Source organism: Candoia aspera, chromosome 4 (genome assembly GCF_035149785.1).
Source record: "Candoia aspera isolate rCanAsp1 chromosome 4, rCanAsp1.hap2, whole genome shotgun sequence".
Taxonomy (NCBI): domain Eukaryota; kingdom Metazoa; phylum Chordata; class Lepidosauria; order Squamata; family Boidae; genus Candoia; species Candoia aspera.
In genome coordinates, this window is record NC_086156.1 from 78,398,893 (window position 1) to 78,411,164 (window position 12,272).

General features: G+C 39.8%; 1 protein-coding gene across 1 annotated transcript; it reads right to left on the minus strand.

The window, feature by feature from the left end:
- Window positions 1-2,208: 2,208 nt before the first annotated feature.
- LOC134496329 (keratin, type I cytoskeletal 19-like) lies at window positions 2,209-10,058 on the minus strand. The gene is made up of 8 exons (XM_063302062.1): window positions 9,516-10,058; window positions 9,013-9,095; window positions 8,470-8,626; window positions 8,194-8,355; window positions 6,574-6,699; window positions 5,508-5,731; window positions 2,858-2,964; window positions 2,209-2,222 (listed from the first exon to the last, which is right to left on the minus strand). The coding sequence occupies exons 1-8, from the start codon at window positions 10,056-10,058 to the stop codon at window positions 2,209-2,211; spliced, it is 1,416 nt and encodes a 471-aa protein (XP_063158132.1).
- Between the last annotated feature and the right edge of the window lie 2,214 nt (window positions 10,059-12,272).

Sequence of the window (12,272 nt, forward strand, 5' to 3'; positions counted from 1 at the left end):
TGCCCTCTGGAATGAGATCCTCCCCCAAATCTGGATGGCCCCCACCCTCCTGATGTTTCAAAGTGCCGTGAAGACCTGGCTCATTGCCCAGGCCTTTGGCAAGGGTGAGTGAAGCCCCCCCTCACCCTTGGACTATGTGGGTTTCCTTTCTTTTCAGGCCCACCTGTGTTTTTGTCACCCTTCTCATCTTCCCTCTTCATTTTTGTCTACCGCTGTATTTTTTTTTTCTTGGTTTTAACATTTTTTTGTCTGTAACTGCTCAGGGTTGTGGGGAGTCAGGCCGCGTATAAATTTAATAATAATTCATTAATAAAAACAACAATTAAATTCTCTTCACTTGAGAGATCACAGAATCATAGAATTGGAGAAGGTCATTTAGGCCATGATTGAGTCTAAACCTCCCTGCCCAGTACAGGAACCCCAATTAAAGCAACCCAGACAAATGGCTGTCTAACCTTCACTTAAATATACCTGGCAAAGGAGAGATTGCCCCCCTCTCTGAGTTATTGGTTCCACTAACAAGATAAAGTTATTATTAGGAAGATTATTCTTCTAACATTTAAAGATAATCTACCATCCTGTAACTTATATCTGTTATTCTATGTCCTGTATTCTGCAACAAGAAAGAACAGGTCTTAGATTTCTTGCATGACCTCCTGATGACATATTGTTTACGTAGCCAGAATAATGTTTAAAATAGGCAAGTTGATCCATAAAGCAGTTTTTTTTTAATCCGTTCAGGTTGTATCCATTTCTCAGATACTGCCTGGACAAGTCCATGCAGTTTTCTGGGCAAGGTTTTTCAGAAGTGGTTTGCCATTGCCTACTTCCCAGGGCTGAGAGAGAGTGACTGGCCCACAGTCACCCAGCTGGCTTCATGCCTAAGGCAGGACTAGAACTCACAGTCTCCTGGTTTCTAGCCTGTGCCTTAACCACTACACCAAACTGGCTCTAAAGCAAAGTAGCATGTGTTTTGTCAAAGCACCCAAGGCATCTTACAATTCTAAATTATTAGAATAAGGAAATGTTACAAAAATATAGAATAATGACATTCTCTCAAAATGACTGATAAAGAAGCTAATGTTGCCTGGGCTTTGTAGCAGAAAGGGGTAACCTTTTCCTGTTCATGTTTTCATGAGGGAACTCATCGTTGGCAACTAAAGCATGGGCCCAAATCCAGAAGTGGGTGCATGAGAGGAGTCCAGTTAAGTTATGGTACAAACCACAGACCAGGAGGCTGAATGCTTTTCCTTTGCTATGCATTGGGTAGGAATACCTCTTGACTCTCTGGCATTGCTTCTTTTTTTCCCCCATTCTTTTTTAAAGCTTTTAAAAACATGTTTCCTGTTCAAAACTGCAGGCTGCAGAAAAGGTAGGGACAGGTCTTAACGAGAGCTCTGATTCCTTGCAGAGATCTTGAAAGTAGACTAAGGGCTGCATGTGATGCAATAGCCTTGAGTTGTTTACCCATATGTTATAGTGTTGGGGACTTACAGAGGGCCTCCACGTGAACCTCTAGCTAAATTTCCCACGATGCATCCAATAAGTCCTCAGTGTGGGAAATTTAAAATGTCAGCCCTAATCATCTACCACAAGAGACCCAAGTAGTACCTTATTGCCACTGAGCCCTCCTAGAATATACTGTATACTTGATTCCCTGGTAGCTGCCCAAGGATACCTGGTCCTGATGACAAGCTATCCAGTATTATTGCCTTGTTTTTATCTTTCTTCCAGGAGGAATAAAATAGCAAATACTGGCATTGATTCCAATGTTTAGGTAACCTTCATTGACCATGTTTTGCAGTTTTAATAACCAATTATACAAGGTATCTGTTTCTGAAAGGGCAAAACTCAGAACCCCCAATCCATAAATTCATGACACAGAGATATAGGTATGATTTGCATGAGCGAGAAGCATAGTTTTATTGAAACCCCATTTTCAGCAGAATGTCCAAGAATAACACCACAGTTAAGAAATGGTTACGCTGGTTAAGAAATGCACTTGTTAATGGTCATATCCAAACTTTAGAAGAAGTGGATAAATCAGCTAGTTTAAAGACAGCCCACTGATGATACTACTCATTTGCCATGAGTAGTAGCTCATTCAGTAGCTGGAAGGAAGATTGCCCTTGGCTAACTGATATGAATCCAAAAGGTGTATAGAATAGAGTTGTGAAGGCTGTATCAGTTGAATATCTTTTTGTCCATTCATCTGCTGTATCCTAGAGAAACAGAAAATTTTGTGGGAAGAAATGGAAATAATATCTCAAATTAACAAATATAGTTTGCCTTCTTAACATGGGAGATGCTGAGAAAGTAACTAAGAGATCCCTCCTGAAATATAAAACAAAAGGTGCGGGGGGATACACGCTAGAGACTGATTTGATTAATTTGATTTATTTTCAGTTTGGAAGTATTTTATAAATGTACCCTGAAGTAAGGATCTTGAGAGAGGAATAGCATAATGATCTGTGAATGAGTACATACACATAGCTCAGTCCGTTCCATGTTCACTCAGAACAAGTTCAGATAAATTTGAGGTATATTGGGATATGATAATCTTAGTAAATCTCAGATAAACAGGAACAGAACCACAATGATATGATCTATGGATGCCTGGCCCAGGGGCTCAGAGAAAAAGGTCTGGATAACAAGCTAAAAACATTAATGAAATCAGAATGGTGTAGAGTCTGTAAGGATAATAAAAGAATTGGATAGGCCAAAGCTAAGCTAAAATAACTTGTATCACCTTTCCAAGAAAGGTCCGTTTTTCACTTTCACAAATAAAGCACAATATTTGTTTGTTTTAAGGATATATTTTTGCATCTTTAGTATAGGGACACTGTAATTCCCTTACCTTTCAAGTCTAGCTGGGTGGCCTGGCTCTGACTAGAGCCACCGTAAGAGTGAGAGGTGATTTTCACACTTCCGGTCTGTTTGATTCCTCCTCCTGAAGTGCTGCTGCTCTGGCTACTGTTGGAAAAAAGGAGAAAATGTCCTTCGGTGAGTCAAAAAGGTTATTAAAATATACTAATAGTAATAAATTAAACTATTTCTGCTGTTTTTCTGGTATATGACTGCAGAGTAGGAGAAGAACGAGGGCAGAGGACTCCTTGGAAGAATTTATATGAACAGAAGAGATCAGCTAGATTAGACCAAACATTTATCTAGTCCAGCATCCTGTCTCCAAGACAGACCAAATTTGGAAACCAAAGACACACAAGCTAATACTACTTTTATTATAAGGTTACAGTAACAGAATCTTGCAAGTCTGAATGCGCTTCCCCCTCCCAACCGTTATCTACATAAGAACTAGGGAAGGTCTTGTCTGAGACACTTTCTCAAATTACATTCCTGCCCCAGACTCAGATTTGGTATATCTTGTTGGAGATGTTAACAAATCAGCATGCCTCATTTAGCATAAGTATGTGCAAGGAAGCTGTTTGTTGCCACTCCCACTTCCTCTCTTCCTCTTCCTCCTTCCTCACCATCTGGGAAGAAGCATGCTTTGCTTCTCTTGGGCCTAAAGCCATGTGCTTACCCCTTTCTACATGCAGCTCTTAGCAGCTATAGGGCTAAGAGTTCATTAAATTTAGGGAACAGAAGAAACAAGGAATCTTCATTTTTCCACTGAAGATGGATGTAACTGAACCAAGAATAAAGTCAATAAGACTCTTTTTACTTATCTTAAACCTACTTTGCCTAAGTGTGTGATTCTTTATGCTTGGGAGGGCTAAGTGCGTAAGATCAATAACCTGTATTTCTCTAACATGCTCATTAAAGCTATTTAAGATAATATTCTTTTTTCTGTGTGCAGCTTCTCCACTGTGTTAAGCTCTGCTCCATTTAGTATTCCTAGCTGTCCACTAATGGCTTCATATCTGACCATTGCCTTGGCTTCAGTTCTTCTTCCTGTTCCTCAAGGCTATTCCTACTGCCCATTGCATCATCCACCTCCACTATGAAACCATATGAAGTAGGACTGAACAAAATTTGGTGTGTTCCAGGGTTCCAGAATCCAGAGTTTGGGTTTCAGAGACTGATTGGCAAGTTCCAGTGGGAGGATGGACAACATTTTAGTGACCAGCTCAAGTTTACTTTTTGAAAAGCATGAATAACATAACTCATGGTATGGCCTTCATTATGATAGTCAAAAAAAATTTCTTTCTATTCTACAAAATAGCAGTATGGATTGACACCACATATCAACACCCCAATGCAATTTATTAAACTACTCTGTCCCCACCATGGCATGCCACAGAAAACAAGAATAACATATTGCACAGCTTGTGCCTCCCCCAAAGGTCCACCACTCAAAGGAAAGGCAAGCAACCCTAAAGTTATACCTTCTTAATCTGGAGGTTGAAGAACAGTTTCCAGAACATTAATTGAACCCGAACTGAAAGGACTATGCTTCTACAAATTCCCAAAGAATACTCAAACATACATTATTCTGAAGCAGCTGATGTATACGTCTGACAGTTCCATTTTAATTCATGATTCGTTACCATATAATGGCATTATAATGTAAACATAATGTGCCCTGTGCACTTTTAAGATGGCCTCTTGTGGGTTGGGCATATGTAGAGGCAGATTCTGAAGGCCAGAGAGTGGAAGGTCAGATTATTCTAAGGAGAAAACCTGAAGATGGGTTATAAATAGGAAGAGCTTTTGTTCTCATAAACTGGAATCATCATCTTCTAGAGAAGCTGGAGTATGCCAGAAAAGAGTCTTTTGTATTTGATCGTTAACCTATAGTGTTGATTTTCAAAAACTGTCGGTTTATGAGATTTTCTACTTGCTGAAATTAAACCAAAGCCAACTCTTTTGAGGCATTCATATGTTGTGAAGGAGAAAGGTCCCCTGTGCAAGCACCAGGTCATGTCTGACGCTGCTTTCGCGATGTTTTCTTGGCAGACTATGGCAGGGTGGTTTGCCATTGCCTTCCCCAGTCATCACCTTCCCCAGCAAGCTGGGTACGCATTTCACTGACCTCAGAAGGATGGAAGGCTGAGTCGACCTGAGCCGGCTACCCGAGAATCCGGCTTCTGCTGGGATCGAACTCAGGGGGTCGTGGGGAGGGTTTTGGCTGCAATACTGCCGCCTACCCCTCTGTGCCACACGAGGCTTATTCATATGTTAACCCTTTAAAAATGTGGCCATGACCACATGTACATTTCACAGTTTAGGTTATTTGCTAATCTTTATCTCAGCTAGTCTTGCAGGGCAGCAAATGGCTCTCCCTCCCACAGAAAGTCCATGATAATCAAAGTCAGGTAAATTGTTCTGATATATAAGGAATAAAATCTCATATGCATCTGCCTGGCAGTAAAAGTACAATAATAAATTAAATAAATTACAATTACACCCCATACTCACTGCTGAAAGCAGCTACTTCCCACGGCTGAAGGCACAGCTAACCCTGCCTCAGAAGAGTTATGGGGCTACTCAGGAAAGAAGAAACATTAGAAAACCCAAAATGTTTAAGATCACCATGATCTACCTACATGTCTTGCTGCCCTTCTTCTAACAGGCAGCGGTACGTCTGGATCTCCTGTTCCAGGTGACTCTTGACATCTAGAAGTTCTCTGTATTCTCGATTCTGGCACTCCATCTCTGCCCTCAACTCTGCCAGCTGCTGTTCCACACAAGAGATCTGGTTCTGTATTTCAGCCAGCTGGGTATTATAGCGGCGTTCAGTCTCCGCCAAAGAGTCCTGCAGCGACTCCCTCTTAAGAAGTTAAAAGGTAAAGGTTACCAATAGAAAAACAAGGGAAAAGCATTCAAGAACATATCCTACAGACTACAGACTACATTTTTCCAAAGAAAAGGATAATCTCTGGCACTAAATCTCTCACTTCACTGACAGTGCTTTGATATTTGTGTATGTGGAGAGATGAAATGCCCTTTACGGAAGTTATTGGCAATTATAGGTACAAACGTTACAGTGAATTACTGATAGCATAGCAAGACATCTTTTCCTTCCCCATCCTATCAGCTACTTTCCCTTCAAATACCCCGTTGGTTATTACTGCCCAGGCAACAGTGATCTTAATATGGAATTATCTTATGAGTTGACTGACCCTACAGATCTGCATGCCTACGCAAAACAGTGATCTTCTAGAGCTGCAAACTTTGATAGCTGTAGAGTAATAGTAGTAGTTTATTAATTGAGTAGTCCTTTGATATTATCAATAAAATACAATACAATACAATACATTGTCTAATTCCAAAAAGAAAATAGATAAGAGAAAATGCAGTAATACAATACATATGTGATAATCCAAGGAGTCAGTAATCAGATGTATGAATCTCTCTTGCAGGATACCCCAATTTGTTCAATGTATTGGGTTCTTATGACCACTGCCTTAGCTATAAACTTAGCAGTTCTACGTACAATATGCACATCAGAACCCAGAAGGAAGTAAGACAGTCTGTAGCTGTAGAGAAACTATTAAAAATCTCTCTTCTATCAGTATGGACTTCATACTTGGTGGCACAGCTAACAGACTAGTTCATGCAGGAAGAAGATCAGAAGTTAAAGCTTACTGTATATATAAGAGAAATGCTTACCAGGCAAAGTTGAGCCTGCAAATCAATTTCTAAGGTTTGCAGTTGACGTTTTAGGTCAACAACTTGGTTGTTGCAATCCTCAACCTCTTTGCTGCTGTTGTAGACCTCCCGATTCACTTCTTCCATCTGAAAAGGCATTAAAAATAAGATGGGGAAGTTGGGAAGCAGTTTCTTTATTAAAAGCAAGATGAATTTGAGCCTTGGAAGAAGACCAATAATGGCAAAGGGAGATACTTTTAAAGAATGGAAAAAGGGGATTCTCTAAGTGTTGTCTTATTTATTAAAGTACGTTGAGGAACAATAAGTGTTAATCATTAAAATAGGCTTACTATATTCATTTAGGATGATGTGATGGTGATGGCACCATCTTTATTTTATACAATTCAGGTTATGCTCCCACCTCCTATTTTCCCAACCACAGCAATCCTGTGAGCTGAGTTGAGCTGAGAAAGAATAACCAAAATCACCCAGAAGGCTTTCATGCCTAAGGGGGGACTAGAAGGCATGGTCTCCCGTTTCTAGTCCACCACCTTAACCACTAGGCCAAACTGGCAAGTAGTAAGTTAAATGGAGGATTTCCTTATTTCCCTTAAGTCATTAGAGTTAGCAGCACACAAATAAGCATAAATAAATAAATTTGCTTATATTAATTATCTCATTACAAATTACATAAGGGGTGTTCTGAACAATCAAAGCAGAAGATCTTTGTTTACATGGCCAGCCCTCCATTACCATAATCACCATGTACCATATCTTTGTTTCATTTCCAGCTTGGATTTCTCCTTTCCATACATGGAAGGCATAAGGTAGGCTTTTCCCATTCTGGTCAGGCTTTTCCCATTCTAGGTGAGGGACCAGAGCTCCGAATAGATTAATTTACCCTCTGGTAGGCCTAACATATAACTGGAGTTTTCTGAAAGCAGCCCCGAATATCCCACAGGCACTACCCCACCAAACAGTCTCAAATTTCTGACTTTGCTCCTTCTGATGGGATGACCACATCATGACTGTGCCCTCTGCAGTCTTTGGAGGCTGAAAATATTTTTAAAAATCTAATGTATAGCCATCAACCAAAACAGTTGTGGATTCCTGAATTGGAAAGTGGTTACAGACCGAAATAGTATCCCAGGATGAGTGAAACAGGATTATCTTGCTTATTCTCTCTCATTGCCTCTACAAACCACTTCACAATATTCAGACAGGAGGAAGAACTAAGAAACTGTTATTGATAAAGGGCCAGAGTTTAGCTTAGAACTGCCACTTGATAATAGGGTGAGCACATATCCTACTTAATAATATGCTCCTTGAAGAGGTGTTTGATTCAAATCTAGAAGGGGGACAAATCACCTTGAAGTTGCCCCTCACAGCGAAGTCCTGGACAGCACACAGTTTACCTGGTCCATTTTTCTCCATCATGGATGTGTGGCATTAATTCAATGATTATTAATGTGCATTTATTACATAGAAAATAGAATATGCAAATTTTATGCAAATCAGAGTCCTCCTCCTTAAATGGTGCCTTTCCTCTGGGAATTCATAAGTGATTACTCGGATTGTCAATTGTTACAGTATAGACATGACTGAGTGAACTCTATTTTACTATACTTAGGAACAACATACCTTGCGTTCATACCACTGCTCAACTTCTTTACGGTTGTTCTCAATCATGGTTTCATACTGACATCTCATTTCTTCCAGAACCTTCTTCAGATCTGGACCTGGGCAAGAATTCACTTCCACACTAACATCAGCACACGTCTGGCCCTTCAGACCTTTAATTTCCTGCAAATGAAGTTCCAATTAATGTGGATGCTCAATCAGAATGTAGGGATTTTTTCAGTCCCACTCCTACCAGGGGTAATAGGAACATAGGTAATGTGGAGAAGGGGAACTCACCTCTTCATGGTTCTTCTTGAGACAGCACAGCTCTTCCCGGAAGGATTCAAGTTGTGCCTCCAGATCAGATCTACAGAGAGTCAGTTGATCCAGGACCTGACGCAATCCATTGATATCAGCTTCCACATTCTGGTAAAGAGCCAGCTCAGTTTCATACCTGTATCACAGGTATGGAAGAAAAAATGCACTGTTAGAGCTATAGGGACCATTAGCAAAACCTGTACTTGTGGAGTAGATTTCTATACAAAGGATTCCCTCTTTTGCTTCATTGTATTGTTCTGGAGTGGCATGCTCATTTGTGGACCCTTTGACAGTTATCCCATTATGGAAAGGGAAATTTTAAAAGGCATTTGTTTCATATTTTATCTTTGTTTTTTATATTTTATTTATATTATTGTAATTTCTTTGTTGGATTGTTGTGAGCCACCCATAGTCACTGATAGTTGGGCATCATACAAGCTTTAAAAATTATTATTATTATTATTATTATTATTATTATTATTATTATTATTATTATTATTATTTGATTCAAGTGGGACTCACTTCAACCTGAAGTCATCAGCAGTCATGCGGTTATTATCAATATCCAGAACAAGCTTACTATTATCCACAGTGGCACAAACAATCTGCAATAAGGAAAGAATAATGTTATTTGAACTTGGCCACCTACTAGTGTTTAGTTGTCACATTGCATCTGAAATTTAGTCTTTAGTTTTCCTTTCCAGTCTCAATGTGTTCGATACCCAGAAGGGCTGCCTTAAACTTATTTCATTCTTTGCTTCTCTCAGCTACTGATTTTCTTCATTCATAAGTTTCCTGGTGTATCTAGACTTGGCTCTCTAGCTTTAGGCAAGAACCATTCCTCAAATAGTATTTCCTAACTGTAATGCTAACTCTAACCATTCCCTTCCTCAAACTTCAACTCTACTCCTAGTTAACCTAATATATATCTCTATATTAAATTCCAAAGCATCAAGTCCTAACCTACAGCATGCTTAATATGATTATTAATATAGCTGTGTGTTGTAGAGGAACAATTTTCCTACCTGGTTCTTGAGATCTTCAATTTGTTTATAATAACAGCTATAATCCTTTAGGTCAGCAGGTGGGCCTTGTTGGTCATACCACTGCCTAATTTTGCTTTCAAGCTCAGCATTTTCCTCCTCAAGGCGTCGCACTTTGTCCAAATAAGAGGCCAGGCGGTCATTGAGGCACTGCATGGTCAACTTCTCATCACGGGAGATCAAGGGGGGTTCACCAAAGCCAAAGCCAAAGCCAAAGCCACGGCCACCACCACTTTGCCCAAAGCAGACACTGCCCCCACCAAGCCCACCACCAGGACCATACACATAGCTCCCTCCTAACACATTTCCTCCAAAGCCACTATCAGTGCCACTTCCTCCACTCAGGCCCCCTCCATAACAGACCCCGCTGGAAAAGGTCCTCCCAGACAAGCCGCTTCCAACACTACCTACAGCAGAGGAGGCACCTCTACCAGAAACTCCTGAAACTACCCTTACTCCACCACAGCTACTACTGGAGCTTCTCCCTTTGGTATACACCATAGTCTGTTTGGACCTGGAACTCATAGCAAATGAACTTTGAAAGCAAGATCAAAGAGCCAGAAAAAAAATAAAGCCAAAGATGCACAGCTTGATGCAAAAGATAGACTGCAGATGCTGACATACACGCAGGTCTCTATTTATACTTTCTGCAGTGTGGGTGTTGCCACATGAGTGTTAATTTGTCTTCCTCAGCTTCTGTAAGGCTGGCTCATCTGACTTTCCCTAGCCAAGGAAAATGATTCCCAAGGTAAATTTGCCTTCAGAAGTCTCAGCTACACAAGGGACATACTGTGTGGTGTCAGCACATTTCTTCCCCAAATACCAGCAGCCACAATATCAAATGAATCACTCTCTCTGCTCCACACTGAACATTATACAAGAAAGTGCCATAAAATAATATTACTGTAAATTATAAAGGGAAAAGCAATATTTACAGCTTACTGCAACAAAACAGTCTTCCACTACTATAAGGGATCACTTGGGTTGATTTCATTTTGATTTTATTTTGCTATAATAGGTAGGATACTCTTTTATGAATTGTCCCGTCTGTGGGCTTATTTGGAGACTAAGCATGTACCACCTCTGAAATCTTGGCAAGTTTTAGAGGTGTATTAAATTGGCATCTTTGACTCCAACTTTGAAAGATGCCAAGCACATTTGGTCATAAATAGCTAAGTGATTATGTTTTGAACCCGAATTACATGAGAAATTGACATTGTAAAATAAATTTAAAAAGAGTGGGAAAGATGTTTTATTGGAATGCCTGGATGAAACAATGGATCAATACTTTAAATTAGTTGATTAGTTGATTTTAATGGCTGTTTGAAAGACTTTGAGAGGCTGCATTCTGATTTATTCACAACATTTGCTTGGCAAGATGTGCAACTGAAACACATACTGACAAAACCATTGTTTCTCAACCCTGGCAACTTTAAGAGGTCTGGACTTCAATTCCCAAAGCTGGCTGGGGAATTCTGGGAGTTGAAGTCCAGACCTCTTAAAGTTGCCAGGGTTGAGAAACACTGGACTAAACCATATAGCCCAGAGGCTTCAGCAGCTTCTGATGGAGCTGCAATTTTAGTTTCCTTAAGAGATGGCGTGCTTGAAGAGAAACCAAAAATCCAATTTTATCAGGAATATTTTAAAAATGAAAGCAAGATATTACTTATACTGTACATCTGAGTTGTGGAAAAAGGACTATCCAAATTTGGAGAATCAATGGGTCCAGCATCGAATTGGATTGAATTACATTGACACTAATGGATAGTATATAGATTTTTTTTCTTTTTTGTCCAATAGTTTTTTTTTGTTCTTTTTTCATATGTAGTAAATTTTAATCATTATAATACATCTGGGGGGGGTGTTCCTGTATAACCTGTTGGTGTTATAGTTGTATGTATCTCACTTTTAAAATAAATTAAAAAATAATAGTCAAGTGGTTCCTAGACAAAACCACAGAGACATATTTTGATCAGGAAACAGAGCCTGGGCAAAAGGTTAGGGCTGCTCCTCAAAAACTCCATGGACGCTTCCTTAGGAGGACACGTCATTAAATTTTCTGGGACTTACTTCTAAAAGAAGTATTTTGGGGGGTTCTGCTTCTGAAAAGGATAAAGCTGGTACAGAATTGCCTCTTACTACGTTTTCCACCTAGACCACCTTTCTTTTTTCTTTCTCCCACTGTAATTTAAAAATTGCCTTGCTGGGGGAAACCATTTTTCCTCTCACTGAGGGGTGCACAGTCTTCCATGAGCCAAATGAATAAAAAGAAAGTGAGCAGGGCCAGAAGAAACGGGTTTTAATTTCAATTTAATCTGTACTTAATTAAATTGGTTAAATATAGTTAATGAGATTACAGCCCATATATTTCTTCTGTCAGATTTAGAACTGCTACTGGGTTATAACCTGCCACAAGAACTTCTAAAAAGTGGGTGATCTAAAAGTAATTTAAATAAATAACCCCGAAATAAAATTGGCAGGTTTTAGGAGGACTTTGGAGGTTGCCTCTAAGCCCTGAGGGTGCCACATGTGACCCCAGAACAGACAGTAGATTAGGTTTTCTTCTCCAATTCAGCATTCAGTTTTCTGTAACAGGCAGACTCTTGCTTTTCACGGTGCTTTTCAATCCCTAGGCATCCAACAAGGCACAATGAGACAGTGATTGGATGACAGCACGACACCTGTGATATCACACAGACACCCATATTTTTGCAATCCTTCTTTCTGTAGGCCCTTCGG

Bases quoted from the DNA above. Each gene is read 5' to 3' on its own strand.
- LOC134496329 (XM_063302062.1), bottom strand. From the start codon at position 10,058: ATGAGTTCCAGGTCCAAACAGACTATGGTGTATACCAAAGGGAGAAGC. The intron at 9,096-9,515 runs GTAGGAAAATTG...TCCTTATTGCAG, and splicing joins TTGAAGATCTCAAGAACCAG to ATTGTTTGTGCCACTGTGGA. The intron at 5,732-6,573 runs GTAAGCATTTCT...TAACTTCTTAAG, and splicing joins TGCAGGCTCAACTTTGCCTG to AGGGAGTCGCTGCAGGACTC.